Source organism: Pipistrellus hanaki (assembly GCF_964339955.1).
Source record: "Pipistrellus hanaki genome assembly, chromosome: 21".
In the NCBI taxonomy this organism is placed as follows: Eukaryota; Metazoa; Chordata; class Mammalia; order Chiroptera; family Vespertilionidae; genus Pipistrellus; species Pipistrellus hanaki.
The window spans coordinates 6,303,973-6,323,291 of record NC_140523.1 but is presented as its reverse complement, the minus strand read 5'-3'; the positions used below and the strand labels follow the sequence as shown (position 1 = coordinate 6,323,291).

The window sequence follows — 19,319 nt, the reverse complement described above, 5'->3', positions numbered from 1 at the left end:
TGAAAGCAACAGATCAAAAGAGAAGTAATGCGCAATGCAGAGTCATTAAACATCCCTAAGCAGAACGCACAAGGGGGAGGGTCAACTGGGAAGCGTTTTCTACGTCAAAACTTGTTGAAATTCTCTTCTCTTAGCAAACAGAATAAATGGAAAGTTTCTCTGATAACGCAGAACACAAACTGTCTCACCATCAGAATTAGGAGCAACCCTCATTAACACATAAAAGTGGTATAAATTCTTAAGATGAAAAGTGTCTAGGCCAGTGGTTGGCAAACTCATTAGTCAGCAGAGCCAAACATCAACAGTACAAAGGTTGAAATTTCCTTTGAGAACCAAATGTTTTAAACTTAAACTTCTTCTAACGCCACTTCTTCAAAATAGACTCGCCCATGCCGTGGAAGAGCCACACTCAAGGGGCCAACGAGCCGCATGTGGCTCAGGAGCCGCAGTTTGCAGACCATGGCTCTAGGGGCTTAGGCTGAACCCCAGGGCAGGAGCATGGTTTGTTCTGTGACCAGCACCTTCCCTTCCTCTGAGAGCTCCTCCCCATCCAATCCCCCCATCACAGATGCCACCCTTGCCCCCCATCACAGACGCCACCATTGCCCCCCCCATCACAGACGCCACCACTGCCCCCATCACAGACGCCACCATTGCCCCCCCATCACAGACGCCCCCATTGCGCCCTCATCACAGACGCCCCCATTGCCCCCCATCACAGACGCCCCCATTGCCCGCCCCCCATCATAGACACCACCATTGCCCCATCACAGACGCCCCCATTGCCCCCATCAGACACCACCATTGCCCCCATCACAGACGCCCCCATTGCCCCCATCACAGACGCCCCCATTGCCCCCATCACAGACGCCACCATTGCCCCCATCACAGACACCACCATAGCCCGCCCCCCCCATCACAGACACCACCATTGCCCCCATCACAGACGCCCCCATTGCCCGCCCCCCCATCACAGACGCCCCCATTGCCCGCCCCCCCCATCACAGACACCACCATTGCCCCCATCTCAGACACCACCAGTGGCCGAGGGTGAGCAGGTGACCTAAGCTGGGCCGTCCTGGTCCTTCCCAGGACTTTCGCAGGGAATGAAAGGAAGAGGTTCTCCGCTGATGAAGCTGGGAAGTGGGAGCTGCTGTTGGGCAGTTTCCTGCCGAGCAGGACATGGGCGATGACAGCAAGTGAGAGAGGAAGATGGAGAAAGGGCCCTGGTCTCATCTGTCCCAGGGCTGGCGGGCCCCTGTCCTTCCCTGGGTGTGGTTACGTGAGGCAGGCTGCAGTGGCCCACAGATGTCCCTTTTGGCCTCAGCTAGATTAGGTCGCTGTCACCTGTGGTCAAAAGCATCCTGACCGATATAATCAGGAGAGCTGTCTCAAAACAAACAAACAAAACCATACATGGCATCTCATGCATCTCAAAAAGGAAAATGAAAAGGACAGAAAAAATAGCAAAATCTAGTGCGGACTCAGAAACCGGGCTGCTAGCTAGGACACCCTGGGCAAATGCACCCCCACTGGCTCCGTCTTCTCGTTGTAAAGGAGAGCCATTAAGGGAATACCAAGCCCGCTGGGTTTTCTCAGGGGTTCAGTCAGTAACACATGGCAGTAGCTTAGCACAGTGCCCGGGATGTGGTGAACACCCAACTCCTGGTCACCTGTTTGTGACAGCGATCTGAGATGTCCAGGCTGGGGACCAGTCTTTGTGGGCTTCAGTGTAACAAGCCGGATGAACATAGGTGTCCAGGTGATCATAGGGCACTGGGCGGGCACCACCAAACCCAGAAGCCCTTCCGTCCGTACTGGGTGACCTCTCCGCAGTCAGACCCCCTCCGGGCGCTCAGCGAGGAGAAGCTGTGCCAGCCACAGCGCGCTCCTCTGGTCCCTAGGATGTCCACTCTCTGCCGAAGGAAGGAAGGAAGGAAGGAAGGAAGGAAGGAAGGAAGGAAGGAAGGAAGGAAGGAAGGAAGGAAGTCCTTCACCGCCCTGGGGCTCAGGGCACTGTGAACAGCAGGGAGGGTCAGCGATGAACCAGAGCAGCCCACAGGGACCTCTCTATCCTCAGAGCAGGCATGACCTTGACAGTTTGAACCCTGCATCCAATCTTAATCTGTTTTTTAATGGAATGAATTCCACAGACACAAAGAAAACAGGGCATTTGTTCCACACGTAAAATACTTCCTCCAGCAGTTACCTACTTCCTTCTCAGACTCCACCTTCACCGGGTTCTTTTTCTAATTCTGCTGATTCCGCTGGGGAGACATTCTCAGCGGAGCGCTGGTGAGGAAATGGCCCAGTCAAAAGTCCAGAGGGCACCAAGTCCCTGACGGGCGGGTGCTGGAGGCGGTCAGTGTGTAAGGCCCGGGCGAACGCTGGGGAGGGCCAGCAGCCACATCAGCCTGGGCGCTCAAGGTCAAGGGAAGGGGTCTGGGTGTGCCGGCCGGGAGCTGCAGAGGGCTCTGAGCAGGAAATGGCACAGCTGGATTGACACCTGATCACTCTGCTCCCCTTCTTAGAAACTCCGCTTCTAGAGCAGCAAATCTGGACCTCCCGTATACGGGGTCTGATCGTCTAGGAACTAAAATATGAGGTCTGGCCTGGCTCGGTGACTGAGTATCAACCTAGGAACCAGGAGGTCATGGTCTAATTCAAGGTTGGAGCACTGCTCGGGTTGTTGGGCTCCGATCCCAATGGGGGGTATGGAGGAGGCAGCCAATAGCAGATTCTCTCTCATCATTGATGTTTCTCTCCCTCCCTCTCCCTTTCTCCCTGAAATCAATAATATCCTATCTAATAAAGCAGGGATATGCTAATTGACCATCACACTCTCACAAAGATGGCACCTGCAGCCAAATAAGGAGGGAATATGCTAATTGAATGCCACACCCTCAAAGATGGCAGCACCCACAGCCACAAGATGGCAGTCCCCTCAGCCCCACCAGAGTGGCAGGCATGCAGCACAGCCAGGCCCGCCCCCAGGTGGGACTGGCTGCTTCACGTGCCTTCCTCCGGAGTCCCCCAGTCCCCTCAGCCCCCCAGCCACCCAGGGACAGTCTGATGCACAGGCAAGTCTCAGATGGCAGCTGCCCAGATGCTCAGGGCCGGCCCCAGGCACAAACAAGCCACTGATGATGGCTGCCAAGCCGCCAAGGCTGGCCCGAGGTGAAGACAAGCCTCGGACCATGAGAGGGGGACAGGCCGGGCTGAGGGAGCCCTCCCATGCATGAATTTTCATGCATCGGGCCTCTAATAAATAAATAAATAAACAAACAAACAAATAGATTTTTAAAATTAGGTCTAAACATATGTTCTTCCAAAGGATAGCTTAGGTGGGGTAGACATTCTAAAAAGTGTCCTCACAAGGGAGAAATAACAATGAGATAGATCGCTTTAGCAATCCGGCTGTTCTCAGCAAAAGCTAAGAACCCTGAGGAGGGGGGCAAAGCCCTCATTTAGACACGGCTCACTCCAAAGCAGCCTGCTGGGAAGGAGCCCAGTGTGGGACCGCAGGCTGCTCCAGCGGGCCAGTGCCTGCATGCTGGGCGTGCGAGTTCAGTCCACAGCAGCCCTGACCAGCAGCCTGCCTCCAGCCGGCCCACACCCCTGTTCTCCGGCAGAGACAGCACGGTAACCAAACTCGCTCTGTGGCAGAGCCAGCCCTAGGAACAACGGAGCCGACACCAAACCACGCGATGACCCGGGAGTCAGTGTGGGCTCTGGGGCTGACCGACACGGCAGAAATATTCTGGGCCTCGCAAGACAAACCCGGCTTTGGCTCCGGTGACTGTTTTCTGGTTTACAGGCCAGCGAAGCAGACAACCCTGTTTATTTTTCCGTTATCAGTATATTTAGCCGCTCTGAACGGGTTACGGAACAGAGCTTCCTTCTCTAAGGACCCGGCGGCGGTGGGAAAACAATTCTGATTAATAACCACAGGAAGACAAGGGAAGTCGGACACTTCTGTGGGCTCTTCCCGCACCTCCTCGTGTACATGCTCATCTTACATCCAAGGAGCCGGGGCTGGCAGATGAGTGATTTGCCCAGATCACAGTTAAACAAGTTACCAAGGCCAGATTTCGAACCCAAGCTGTCTGACTCCACCTCCCCTGCCCTCTTTGTACCACGGTCAACGGTATGTTCAGATTTCTGAACCAGCCCCGGGCAATCGGGGGACAGGACAATTAGAGACAAGTCTTCTCTCCAATGAGTGCATCATCCAAAAGGAAGCCTAATCTTTTTGTTGTTGTTAGTCCTCACCCAAGGATATTTTTTCCACTGATTTTGAGAGAGAATGGAAGGAAAAGAGAGAGACAGAGAGAAACATCGATGTGAGAGAGACAACAACAACAAAAATCCTATATAATAATCCTATATAATAGGTGATAGCCACCCCGTTGTGGTCAAAGATGGCCACCACAAGATGGCCTGCAGGGGAGGGCAGTTGGGAGCGACCAGCCATGCAGGGGAGGGCAGTTGTGGGTGACTGGGCATGCAGGGGAGGGCAGTTAGGGGTGACTGGGCCTGCAGGGGAGGGCAGTTAGGGGTGACCGGGCCTGTAGAGGAACGGTTAGGCGGTCTATCAAGATGGCAGGGGAGCGGTTGGGGGTAATCAGGCTGGCAGGCAGAAGTGGTTAGGGGCAATCAGGCAGGCAGGCAGGCAGGCGAGCGGTTGGGAGCCAGCAGTCCTGGATTGTGAGAGGGATGTCCGACTGCCCTCGAGGGGTCCCAGATTGGAGAGGGTGTAGGCTGGGCTGAGGGACACACTCCCATGCATGAATTTTGTGCATTGGGCCTCTAGTGTAAGTTATAAAGAGAACCATAAATCTTGAACACAAAAACTGCCCAATTTTTTTTTTAAATATTTTTTTTTTATTGATTTTTTACAGAGAGGAAGGGAGAGAGATAGAGAGCTAGAAACGTCGATGAGAAAGAAACATCGACCAGTTGCCTCTTGCACACCCCCTACCAGGGATGTGCCCGCAACCAAGGTACATGCCCTTGACCGGAATCGAACCTGGGACCTTTTAGTCCGCAGACCGATGCTCTACCACTGAGCCAAACCAGTTTCGGCAAAACTGCCCAATTTTAAAACTCAGTGGGCTCGAAGGCTGTGCAGACCTTGAGGAATGAGTCAGTAGCTGGAAGAGTGAACTAAAAAATCCTCTCACATCATGGTGCAGAGACATGGAGGGCAGTCCCAGATGTGTCAAAACCCTATCGTTGGGCCCTAGCTGGTTTGGCTCAGTGGATAGAGCATTGGCCTGAGGACTGAAGGGTCCTGGGTTCGATTCTGCTCAAGGGCACATGCCTGTATTGTGGGCTTGATCCCCAGCAGGGGGTGTGCAGGAGGCATCCGATCAACAAACAAACAAAAAAACCCTATCATTTGGAGGGAGCTGCAAAAGGAAGAAAATGAGGAAAAGGAAAGGGAACATTTGAGGAAATAACAGCTAAGTGTTTCCTAGAACTAATGAACAAAACAAATTTTTAAAATCATTCTGAGTTACAGTTATTTAAAATAATCTACACGGAGGGAGGAAGCATACCACCATCGTATGGGACGCTCTCTCCCGAATACGCAGCCTAAGTCACTGTGCAATTGAAGTGATCCTTGTTCCTTTCTGTATTTTTCAAGTTCTCCACAGTGAACGTTACTGTCTTAATAAGGGGAAAAAAATTAAAAGTTTACTTTTACAAAATGATCCCAGAACCGAGAGACCAGAAAGCCTTTTTGAAGAACTCCCTAACCTCTCTGCTCTGGCTCTGCCCTCTGCTATTACAGTGAACCTGTTTCTGGAAGCGGCCACCGCAAACCGGGGCGAGTCATTTGATCTCCTTCAATTTCTGCTGCTTTAGGTCTTCCAGAGGGAAAATAAAAATCCCTCCTTCCTACGTCACCGGGGTTTGGGGAACATCAAATGAGATGCTGTATAAAAATAGCGCTTGGTAAACCATAAAGCGCTGCGCAAATTGTGGCATGCTATCTCTCTGTCCTTTTCTCTGCTGGTAAAACTCAGCCTCCCAGTTGCCCTCCGGTTACCTCATCCCTCTCTCCCCAAACCCGCTCTGCCTCAGGCCTGCCAGCTTCCCTTCCCTCGCTCCCTCCTCGCCCGAGCCTCCCCACGGCATCAGCTGTGCCTGGTCACGCCTCTGCCTACAGCAGGGCCCACCTTGAGCTCGTCCTCACGCCAAGCGCTGCCATTTCCTCTGAAACCTGATCTTCATAAAATATGTTCACGAGGCCCTAACCGGTGTGGCTCAGTGGATAGAGCATTGGCCTGCGGACTAAAAGGTCCCGGGTTCGATTCCGGTCAAGGGCATGTACCTTGGCTGCGGGCACATCCCCAATGGGGGGGTGTGCATGAGGCAGCTGATCAATGATTCTCTCTCATCGATGTTTCTAACCCTCTATCCCTCTCCCTTCCTCTGTAAAAAAAAAATCAATAAAATATGTATTTTAAAAAAATATGTTCACGAGTTCTCTAAGGTTTACAGGATGGACTTCAAACGCCTCATCAACCTGGCTTTCAGGCCCTCCATCCTGTTCCTGGTCAGCCCCTCCCAGTCTGCAAGGCAAACCACCCCTCCACCCCCACACTGGTCTACCCATCCAGGTCCCCCAGCCTTCTTACCCAGGTCACAGCCCTCCCTCCCTCCTGTCTCTGTACCTTAGGACCAATCCAGACCGAGCTCCTGGCTGCTCTCTGAGCACCCGTCCGTGCCAGCGGCACCACCATCACTGCCAGGACGGAGACCTGCCACGCCTTCCCAGAGAGGAGGATAGGCAGGGCCTGGTACAGCCCTCAGATACTCTCTGTACTAGGCACGCAAATCAACCTGCTAATCATTTTAGTCCCTGAAATAGTTTCTTTTTAAATATATATATATATATATATTTTTTTTTAATTGATTTTTACAGAGGAAAGGAGAGGGAAAGTTAGAAACATCGATGCGAGAGAGTCATCAATGAGCCGCCCCCTGCACATCCCCCACTGGGGATGTGCCAACAACCAAGGTACATCCCCTTGCTGGGAATCGAACCTGGGACCCTTCAGTCCAAAGACCGATGCTCTATCCACTGAGCCACACCGGTTAGGGCTGAAATAAAGTTTCTTTACCTAACTAAATTTCGTAGTAATTTTTTTCTTTATAGCTTTAATATCTATGTGTATATTATATGTAACCCCACATAATATAGTTTATTAAAATTTAAATAAAATAAAAAAACAATTGAAAATTAAAATTAAAAAGATTTTAAAAAGATTTTAAAAATTTAAATAAAAGGAATTATGCTTCATAAATTCTTACATAACTTCTCTCAATATTAAGTTTTTGAAATTGATGCCTGTGGCTACAATCCATTCATTTCCAAAGCTGTAAACTAGTCAGTCCACTGTTTAAGCGTATCAGAACTTATTTACGTGGTTGATGGACGTTTGGGTTTAATCGAAAAGTTTGCTTGCCCAGCCAATGTGGTTTGGGGGGTTGAGGTTCAGTTCCCAACTGGGCCTTGATCCCCAGTGGGGGAAGAGGGGAGACGGCTGATAGATGATTTTCTCTCATCATTGATGTTTCTGTCTCTCTCCCTCTCCCTTCCTCTCTGAAATCAATAAATATTTTAAATAAATAAATAAATAAATAAATAAAAGGAATGCTGCTATGAACATTCTTATACATGTTTCTAGTTCATTTGTTTTTGTTTTTGTTTTTGTTTTAAAGTTTAGCTAACTCAGGAAGCAGCTCTAATTTTTTTTTCTTTTTTTTTTATTTATTGATTTTTTACAGAGAGGAAGGGAGAGAGATAGAGAGCTAGAAACGTCGATGTAAGAGAAACATCGACCAGCTGCCTCTTTCACACCCTCTACCGGGGATGTGCCCGCAACCAAGGTCCATGCCCTTGACCGGAATCGAACCTGGGATCCTTCAGTCCACAGACCGATGCTCTACCACTGAGCCAAACCGGCTTCAGCTCTAGTTCATTTGTGTAAGTGACCTAGCAGTCCTAGGAGTGATACTGCTAGGTCATATGCTCAACTCATATACATATAATAATACATATAAGAATATCCAATATTTATGACTTGATAATGACAGTGGTTTCCCCCAGTGGGAGCACTGACTGACACTTCTACCGACAGTGCTGACGAGTTCCTCAAAACACTGTCAGGCTTTTTAATGTCTGCCAATTTGACGGGTGTGAAATGTTACATCACCGCGGTTTCCATTTGGATTTCCCCAGTGCGGATGGACATCTTTGCATACATTAGCCATCTGGCTTCCTCTTTACTGACATGCCTGTTCAATGACATGCCTGTCTTTGTCTATTTTTCAAATGGGCTGTCTTTTTCTTATTGACTTCTAGGATTTCTATGTATATTCTGGATTCTCATATTTTATTGGTATTATGTGTTGCAAATTTCTTCTTCCTGTCTATGGCTTTCCTTCATTTTCACTCTCTTTTGATGAGAATTTCTTTAGTCTAAGGTAGTTGAATTTATGAACCCTTTTATTTCTGGTAAATAGTTGATGTAACTTGTTCAGTAAGTCCTTCCGTACCCAGAGGTCATGACAATATTTATATTTCTTTTTAATTGAAAAAGTGTTAAAATTCAAAATTCAAAAGGAAGTTATATAAATGATCAATACGCACATAAAAAGTACTCAGAATTATTAGCCATTAAGGAAATGCAAATCAAAACCACGAGATACCATCACACACCCACTAGAATGGGTAAAATTAAAAGACTGATAACAACACCAAATGGGGGCAAGAATGTAGAGCAACAGAACTTTTATTATACATTGTTGGCAGGAATTGAAATTGTACAACCATCTTGGAAAAAGTTCAAGCAATTTCTTAAAACACTAAATAGATAGATATCCTATACCCAGCAATTCCACTTCTTGGTACTTACCCAAGGGAAATGAGAGCATATGTCCACAAAATAACACATGTAAGAATATTCATAGCAGCTTTATTCTTAACTAGAGGCCCAGTGCATGAAATTCGTGCACTTGGGAAGGGGGTCCCTCAGCCCGGCCTGCATCCTCTTGGAGGGGAGTCCGACTGATGGCTTAGGCCCGATACCCCCAAGGAGCAGGCCTAAGCCAGCAGCCAACAGTCAGATGTCCTTAGTGCTGGCTGCAGAGGCTGGAGAGGGAAACATCGATGTGAGAGCCCAAGATGGATCTGCTGCCTCCTGCATACCCCCTACCAGATATCAAGCCTGCAATCTAGGCATGTGCCTGGACTGGGAATTGAACCAGCTAATTTAGCCACACAACAAAAATACATTTTAAAAAGGAAGAGATCTGCTTTTAAAAAAAAATAAGCAAATATACTTTAAACAATAAAAAATTTACATTCTTTTTTTAAATAAGCAAATGTACTCGAACCAAGTTTGCCTTTGAGAAAGATACCTGAAAGAAAGGACCAATCCTTACACGTAATAAATAGTGCCTTGGGGTTTACAATAAATACACTTTCACACAGGTTATCCTAAGTGACCCTCGCCGAGACCCACCTATTCTAGTCCCATTTTAAGCTTGAGAAAACTGTCAGAACTGGGCAGACATCCCACAACCAACACCTGATGGACCTGAACTTTTGTCTCTGGCTCTTCCTTCACCTGTATCCTTACAAACACAGCTCTGTGGGGAGCTGCCATCAGCTCCAAACATTTGAAGACAAAGTGGACACTGACGTGTCCCAGGAGCAGAGTGAGAAGAACTGAAGTGGCTGCTGTACTCATTAGTGGGCCATGGAAGGGAGACACACACAGAGACACGAAGGGAGCGTGGATCTAACGCACAGAAGGTTTATTTCCAGCCCGTACAGAATGCAAGCACTGGGTTCTTCAGGGCCACCCTCAAAGTCAGGGGAAATTTATGACATCCTTCCTGTCTGTGTGGATGGGCCTGCAGCTGAGAAGCTGCCATATAAAACGTGTCAAAAGAAACAAACAAACAAAAAAAAAAACGTGTCGAAGCGGCTCTCTGACAAAACATTCAACCCCACTTCTAGGAAGAATGCTCAACCCTAATATGGCCAAAATTTTAGAGGCAAAACTTTACTATCCACCCCAGATTCATCACTGGCTTAGGGTATATTGGCTTTTTGTTAAAAAAAAAAAAAAAAAAAAAAAAAAAAACATAAGCCCAGCTGGTGTGGCTCCGAGGTTGAGTGTTGACCCTTGCACCAAGAGGTCACCAGTTCAATTCCTGGTTGGGGCACATTTCCGGGTTTCGGACTGGCTATCTGGCAGGGAGCATGCAGGAGGCACATGATCGATGTTTCTATCTTTTTCTCTCTGCTGGCACACGGCGGGATACAGCTTGGACTTCCACAAACATAGGGCTGAAACCAAGTTCCCCAGGAAGTCAAGACTTAACAAAATCCTGCCCTGGCCGGTGTGGCTCAGTGGACAGAGCGTCAGCCTGTGGACTGAAAGGTCCCAGGTTCGATTCAGCTCAAGGGCATGTAGCTTAGTTGCGGGCACATCCCCAGTAGGAGATGTGCAGGAGGCAGCTGATGGATGTTTCTCTCTCATCGATGTTTCTAACTTTCTATCCCTCTCTCTTCCTCTCCGTAAAAAATCAATAAAATATATTTTTAAAAAGAAGAGGACAGCTGCTTAAAACCCAGGTGACCTTTGACATCTGTGGCCTCACAGCCAGCCGGAGGACGGGAGATGTACTGGAGATAGGTAGTTAGATACTGCACATGTGTCAAACACAAGGCCCGCGGGCCAAATCCAGCCCACCAGGCCTTGCAATGTGGCCTGCACCACGCCGTCATCACTGCACTCCGCTGTCAGTTTATGACATTGTCAGTTTATGACTGTTCAGTAAACCATTCGGCCCGCGATTTAGGCTGGATTTTAGATTTTGGCCTCTTCTCTGATTCAGTTCGACACCCCTAATAGAGCAACAACCCAGCGGGTGAGAATGGATTTGAATCTCAGCCTAAGGCTGTGGCCTTGGATGAGTTTCCAACATCAGCTGTCTGGCCTGCAAGAGGCAAGTGGTAGCAGCCGCCTCCCAGGGCGGCAAGGATTCAATGAGGTAACATATCTGTAAGGCATCCAGCCCAGCGCCTGCAGAGAAGGCATCCAAGAAACGGTGGGTGTTATTAATACGAAGAGTCTGCACTCGAAGAACTTCGAAGTCCCATGCCTCTGGCTGCCAGTGCGTTGGGAAACCAGGCTGAAGCCACTGACCTTGGAAAAGACCGGGGGATTACTCAAGTCCTAAGCAACCTCTCTCTCTGTTCTTTGATTTACTTTTTTTTTTTTTTTAATTAAAAAAATATATATTTGGTCCTTTAAGGCATTCTAGGATATTCTGAGATGTCTGCCTCACCCTGTGGGCCTCACATCCGGAACCTTCTCTATGGAAGAACCCAAGCCAAATGGGCAAGCCACCCAAGGGAAAACCAGCGTCATAAGTACTTTATATGGAACACTTGTGCCGGAGGGGCCTGTGGTGCCCTTCAGCAAGGAGAGGGGCAAGGTCAGCCTGGCCAGGTCTGAGCTGCTAAGAGTTGTGCCCTAACCGGTGTGGCTCAGTGGATAGAGCATCGGCCTGCAGACTGAAGGGTCCCAGGTTCGATTCCGGTCAAGGGCGTGGACCTTGGTTGCGGGCACATCCCCAGTGAGAGGTTTGCAGGAGGCAGCAGATGGATGTTTGTCTCTCATCGATGTTTCTAGCTCTCTATCCCTCTCCCTTCCTCTTTGTAAAAAAAACAATAAAATATATGAAAAATTAAAAAATTAAAAAAAGAGTTGTGGCATTTGTAACATCTATCTTAAAAGCCAGAGTTAAAATTATGGTGGTAATATAATACTAAAATAATATGTAATACAAATACATTAATAGATATTGAAGAATATACGTATAAAAAGCCAAATCTCTATAACTAGGCCTGGTCTGCATACCAAAAGGTATAAGTGCACAATAATGAGAAAACTCACAGCCCATGAGCTCCAGAGATAAATTACAGAGATAAATTACTTATTTCAGGAATAGGAGGGTGTCTCCTTTTCTCAGTTATATTTTCAGAAGGAAATTTTCTATACTCCCATATAATCTACCAAGGATCCATGACCTCTTGGGGGAGGGGGGGATCAGTCAGGTCCCACAAAAAGAGACATCTGCTTTAGTTTAGGGAAATATAAAGATCTGATTAATCCACTTGGTATATTAAGAGCAGGAAAGAGATTTTTATCCCGTAGCCAAGAAACACTGAGAAACTACTCAAGGTTGGTTGACTAAGATGGTTAGTTTGGCCAGCTTTGTGGAGGCAGGTGGGGCTGGCAGGGTGGAAGATGGGGAAGCTGGTGGGGGGAAAAGAGAGAGAGAATAGGAGGCGAGGAAAAGAGAATGACAGAAGTAGATACTCAACGTGGCCCAAACAGAAATCCATCTGAGAGGATTCCACATGCTGGAGGCAGTGACCCTGGGTCCGTGTGTGGCTGTGCTATTATCTGTCACCTGTTGTATCCTGTTCAGCCAACTACACTAACCCTTAAACCTTTTAGGGAGCCGAAACCGGTGTGGCTCAGTGGATAGAGCGTCGGCCTGCGGACTGAAGGGTCCCAGGTTCGATTCCGGTCAAGGGCATGTACCTTGGTTGCAGCCACATCCCCAGTAGGGGGTGTGCAAGAGGCAGCTGATCGATGATTCTCTCTCATTGATGTTACTAACTCTCTATCCCTCTCACTTCCTTTCTGTAAAAAAATAAAATATATATATATTATTTTAAATCTTTATAGGAAAATCCACTCTGCTTGTCAAGGGGAAAACAGAGTGTTCCCTGGGTACAAGTAACCAGAGATTTCCTCAAAATCAGGTCCAAATTCTGCAGCCTCCACTCTGGTGAACGCTGGTTTCTATTTCTCCTTTTTTATGGGCTGGGCGGATTTTCCACTTCGACAGCCTGGTGCACGCAAGTCTCCACTTCAGCAAATGGTTGGGAAGACCTGTCAGAGGTTTCGGGTACAGCAGTGAATGAGACAGACGTGACTGCCACCCACACAGCTGACTAGTGACATGGGGAGGGGGGTATGTGTCTCCTCTGGCACTCCTGCCCCATACTCAGCTCCTGCCCCATACTCAGTTCCTTTAAGGGCAACTCAGGTCCTAGCTAAGGAAAGGGGAAACCGAGGAAACCCAAAGACTGACAAGAAAACATGGGAATGTTACAGTGAATGCTCACTCCAATCAAAAACAAAACAAAACCGAACACAGCGTTCAGCAACCACATAGACTGTAACTCCCGAAATGAATCAACAGTGACAGAGTATTTTTAGTTATATTTAAATAAAGTTCATAAAAATGACCCAGCCTAGTGGATTACAAGATCCTAAGGTACCTTTGAAATCATTAAGGGGCATGTTATGTTTATGGAGCTTGACTGTTAAGTATATTCCTTGTACTTTGAATACTCATGTCCCAATACGCGGCCTGCCTAAGGTGCACCTCAACAGAAGGGCGCCATAATCAAAGCAAGTTTGGGGAATGTGGCACGCTCTAAATGACTTGGGGATTCACAGTGTGTTTTTGAAAATTCAGTTTTAGGACAAATCCTGCATGAAAGAATGCTGCAGAACTTAGTCTGAGCCAGTATTTCCCAAACTTATTTGACCATGAACCATTTTTTTTTTTAATCTAATATTTATTAAGAGTACACAACTTGCTTCACGGAACACATGTGGGATACACTATAATAGGGGTGTCGAACTCAATCAGAGAAGGGGCCAAAATCTAAAATCCAGCCTAAATCGCGGGCCGAATGGTTTACTGAACAGTCATAAACTGACAATGTCATAAACTGACAGCGGAGTGCAGTGATGACAGCGCGGTGCGGGCCACATTGCAAGGCCTGGCGGGCTGGATTTGGCCCGCGGGCCGTGTGTTTGACACATGTGCACTATAATATAGGGGATACACTGCTTAATAATTAATCTGAAAATGCAATTAATTATCACTCTCCCAAGCATGCTGATGAACTGCTATAGGAATATAAAAACTTCCCCCAGCCGAAACCGGTTTGGCTCAGCGGATAGAGTGTTGGCTTAGGGACTGAAGGGTCCCGGGTTCGATTCCGGTCAAGGGCATGTACCTTGGTTGCGGGCATATCCCCAGTAGGGGTGTGCAAGAGGCAGCTGATCGATGACTCTCTCTCATCGATGTTTCTAACTCTATCTCTCTCCCTTCCTCTCTGTACAAAATCAATAAAATATATTAAAAAACAAAAAAACTTCCCCCAATGAATTTTTTTTTTTTTTAAATATATTTTATTGATTTTTTTTACAGAGAGGAAGAGAGAGGGATAGAGAGTTAGAAACGTTGATGAGAGAGAAACCTCGACCAGCTGCCTCTTGCTCGGGACCTTTCAATCCGAAGATCGATGCTCTATCCACTGAGCAAGCATGAGACTAGGATTTCTGTGGTTGTGATGCTGTTACTTATCACTTGATCCCTCCTCTGGATATAAAAGTATAATACAGTCTTAAAGCCTATGTTGGAGGGTTTTTAAAAATATATATATATTTGATTTTTTTTTTTTTTTAACAGAGGAAGGGAGAGGGATAGAGAGCTGGAAACATCAATGAGAGAGAATCATCAACCAGCTGCCTCCTGCACACTCCCCAGTGGGAATGTGCCCATAACCAAGGCACATGCCCTTGACCAGAATCGAACCCGGGACCCTTTAGTGTTGGAGGTTTTACATAGAATCGAATTCCAGTGACTGAAAATGTTTCATCATTCAGTTACCAATAAAAAAACAAACAAAAAAAACACATACAAACTTGGTCAACACTTATTTAGCACCTACTATATGCATGCCGCTGGATTAAGCACTGTCATGGTAAATGGACTTTTGCGGGACTCAAATCAAGACAATGGTCTGACAGTAGAACAGAAACTCAAGAAACATCGGGACACTGGATAACAGATGAGTAAGTTGCTGCACTGGAGAAGCTTGTAAGACAGATACCAAGCGAATTTAAAGACATCCATACCACCACAAAAAGGCCTCTTTCTAAAAAGACTACTGTAATGATCTAAACGCTTACTATTAGTTAATGCAAGATAAACCAGTATTAGACTCGGGCCAAAACACTTGAAAGCTGTTCAAAGTTTCCAGATTCAACCTCACTTGTGTAATGAATGCTTTAAAAAGAAAAGGAAAAGCTGAAACCGGTTTGGCTCAGTGGATAGGGCATCGGCCTGTGGACTGAAGGGTCCCAGGTTCGATTCCAGGGGACATATGCCTTGGTTGTGGGCACATCCCCAGTAAAGGGTGTGCAGGAGGCAGCTGGTGGATGATTCTCTCTCACTGATGTTTCTAACTATCCCTCTCTCTTCCTCTCTGTAAAAAATCAACGATATATATATATATATATATATATATATATATATATATATATATATATATATTTTTTTTTTTTTTTAAGCCAGTTAGGTAGGCTTAATATATAAGCATGATGCGGATATTCAGAGCAGCTCGGGTGGACAGCCTCAATTAAAACCACTACCCGTGTGTGCCTTTGAAGCATCTACGGAAAGAGCACGCACCTTCTGATAATGAGAAAAAGGTGAGTTGTCACGTGATGTACGGGAGGGGTTGGGGAAAATCACTTCCACCTACTTTATAGACTCTATAATATAGAGGGTAAAGAAAAGTATCACGACTCCTGATACAAACTTAAGACACAAAGCGAACTGAACTGTAGTCCTCACGCTCAGGAGGTCTGGCAGTGCTCGGTTACAAAGAAAAGCAGGTTAAGTTTGCAAACCACTCGAGCAGCGGCGGCTTGTCGGGGAGAGGGAGGGGTGCTCTCAACCACCTGCGGCCAAACGCGCCAATCGGTCTTCCCTCGTTTAGTAAAACGTCAACAACGCATGCGATCCAGCTGCAATATTGCAAGTCAGAGCCCTGGAAAACTGCTGCTGCGTGCCCTACTGAACTTTTTTTTTTTTTTTTTAATATATTTTATTGATTTTTTTACAGAGAGGAAGAGAAAGGGACAGAGAGCTAGAACCATCCATGAGAGAGAAACATCGACCAGCTGCCTTCTGCACACCCCCCACCGGGGATGTGCCCGCAACCAGAGTACATGCCCTCGACCGGAATCGAATCTGGGACCGTCAGTCGGCAGGCTGACGCTCTATCCACTGAGCCACACCGGTTTCGGCTTTTTTTCTTTTTTAAAAAAAAAAGATCATTCTTGTGGGGGAGATAAGAGATCAGCCGAAGGATTTGTATGCATGGATATAAGCAGAACCAATGGACGCAAAACACTGGGGGGTGAGGGAGTTGGGGTGGGGGGGCAATGGTAAGCTATATATGTACACATATAATACCTTAAAAATGGGGTAAAAAAAAATAAAAAAAGATCATTCTTTAAAAAAGAAACTAAGCAAAGATTAAAGCCCAGAAACTTTGACAAAACACACAGCCAAGGCCGCACACGTTGGAGAGAAGACGTGCAATTTAAAAAAAAAAAAAAAAAAAAAAAAAAAAAAAGACAAGTCACAAATGTGTTTCACCAAACCGGATCGCTTCATGAAGAAAATCAACTTTGTTCTGACGGCTTTGCACACACATGGGCGCTAAGAGACGCGAACCCCAAATATCCCAAAGTCAATGGTCCCCGCGCCGAGCCCCCAGCGGGACAGCGGGTGCCACGCGCGGGCCGCGGGGCGCCCCCTTCCTTCCCTTCGCTTCGCTTCCTTCCACCGAGAACAAACTTCACCCCGACAAGCCTGGGGGGGCGGAGGGGGGCTCCCCCGTCCCGCTCGGAAAGGAGGGAGCGAGCGGCCTCAAGCGCCTTGGAGAGAAGTTCACAGAGGACCCCTGATGTCTCCCCAAAACCTCCGCCGCGGCTCGGACGCGCCCTCACCCCCAAACACCCTCCGTTAGGGCCCGGGAACGGGTCGCCACCGGGCAAGACGGGCAGCGGGGCGCCCCGTCAGTCCCCCAGAACCGGGGACCCGGGGGGTGGGGAGCGGCCCCGCCCGGCCCGGAGGGAGCGTGCCCGCCCGCCCGCCAGCCTGGCCGGCCGGCGCCCTTACCTTCGAGTCGCGCGGCTCCGCGGGGGGGGCGCCGGCGGCGGCCGCGGCTTCGGGCTCCGGGAACCGGAGCTGGGCGCCCGGCCGGCCCGGCGTGGGGGGCAGCGGCGCGGCCGCCACGGCGGGGCCCTGCGGCGCGGCCTCGGCCTCCCGGGCGCCGGGGTACACGGTCTGGGTCTCGGAGATGTGGATGCTCGGGGCGCAGCCCATGCCGGCGGCGCGCGGCGGGCGGACACGCTGGCGGCGGCGGGGGCCGCTCTCCGGGCTCGGCAAACGGTCAGCAAACGGCCCGCCCGGCGCCTCGCGGCCGCCGCCAGCGCCGGGTCATGGGCGGACGGGCGGACGGGCGGACGGGCGGGCGGGCGCGCGGGCCGGCGGCGGCGGCGGCGGCGGCGGGAGCGCGGGAGTCCCGTCAGGAAGCGCGGCGGCGGCGGCTTTTATCGCGGGCGTCGGGGCGGGGGCGCCGCGGACGCCCCGCCGGACATGCCTTCTCCCGGGCGGGCGCCCCGCCGCCCTCACATCGCCCACTCGCCGCCGGCCGCGCTTCCGGGAGATTCCGGGCGGGAGATTCGCGTTCTCTCCCGTCACCTCGCTGCTCCGACCCCGAAAAGATGCCGCCTCCCCCCTGGCGGCGGCCTCGCCCCGCCCTGAGGGCCGCGGGGCTGAGGGGAGCCCGTCGGGCGGGCGGCCGTCTGTCCGCTGAGAGGCTGGGAGCGCCGATCTGAGGCGGCCCGGGCCGCGCCGTCGAGAACCGCAAAAACGACACGACGCGCCCTCCCGGGAGCTGCGGGCTCCGGCTCCGGCTCGGGCTCCGCGGCTGTGGAGGCGGCGCCGAGCGGCAGCCTCGGGGCGGCGGCGTCTGGGCAGCAGCACCTGGGGCGCCGCCGCCGCCGCCGCCGCCGCCTCCCGCGCGCCGCACTGCGCATGCGCGGCCCGCGGTGGGGGCAGAGGCGGTGCGGGCGCCGCGGGGAGCGGAGGGGGGAAGGGACTGGTCCAAGGACATGAGCGGCGCGCAGAGCTGTGACCTCGAGCCCCCACCGAAGCCCTGATTGCGACCGGGAGACGTAGAACGTCTTCTGCGACTCCAAGTTGTTCCTTTGAGGGTTGTTGTTTTTTTTTAATGTATTTTATTGGTTTTTTTACAGAGAGGGATAGAGAGCCAGAAATGTCGATGAGAGAGAAACATAGACCAGCTGCCTCCTGCACACCCTGTACCAGGGATGTGCCTGCAACCAATGTACATGCCCTTGACCGGAATCGAACCTGGGACCTTTCAGTCTGCAGACCAGCGCTCTACCATTGAGCCAAACCGGTTTCTTTGCGTTTTTTTACAAAACTGCCCCTCCTCTTCTTGGGATCTAAAAGAAGCCTGAGCCCTGTCTGCACTTTAATAAAAAAAAAAAAAAAAAAAAAAAAAAAATTAATATATATTTTATTGATTTTTTTACAGAGAGGAAGGGAGAGGGATAGAGAGTTAGAAACATCGATGAGAAAGAATCATCCATCAGCTGCCTCTTGCACACCCCTCACTGGGGATGTGCCCGCAACCAAGGTACATGCCCTTGATCCGAATCGAACCCCGGACCTTTCAGTCCACAGACCAACGCTCTATCCACTACCAGTGTTTCCCAAACGTTTGACACATGTGTACCCCTTCTATAATTTTCGTAACCCTGAGCACCCCTCGTACTCATGAGAACGTAGAATTTTTATTTATTTATTTATTTATTTATTTATTTTTAAATATATTTTATTGATTTTACACAGAGAGGAATTGAGAGGGACAGAGAGTTAGAAACGTCGATGAGAGAGAAACACCGACCAGCTGCCTCCTGCACACCCCCCACTGGGGATGTGCCCACAACCAAGGTACATGCCCTTGACCGGAATCGAACCTGGGACCTTTCAGTCTGCAGGCAGACGCTCTATCCACTGAGCCAAACCGGCCCCGGCAGAACGTAGAATTAGGTGCAGCTAAGCACGGTGCAATGCATACCCCCACCAAACTCTTCCCGTATCCCTGGGGGTACGCGTGCCACACTTTGGGAAACACTGCCTGAACCAAACAGGTTTCAGCCCTGTCTGCACTTTTTAAAGGTGGATTGGAGGAACTCCTAGGGGCTCCCCTATTCTTGGAGCCTTCTCCATCTGTAAACCTCCCCCCAACCCCCTCCGCGCAAAACTCAGGTGTCTGGAGTCTGGCTCCCAGACCAGCAAGGGGTTCA

General features: G+C 49.4%; 1 protein-coding gene across 1 annotated transcript in view; it reads right to left on the bottom strand.

The window, feature by feature from the left end:
- Positions 1–17,983, bottom strand: part of PDE8A (phosphodiesterase 8A) — a 69,615-nt gene extending 51,632 nt beyond the window's left edge. Inside the window, exon 1 of the mRNA XM_084869100.1 lies at positions 17,098–17,983. Within this exon, the coding sequence (XP_084725226.1) occupies positions 17,098–17,304 (207 nt within the window). The 5' untranslated portion in view covers positions 17,305–17,983. The remainder of the gene's footprint in view (positions 1–17,097) is intronic.
- Positions 17,984–19,319: the final 1,336 nt, after the last annotated feature.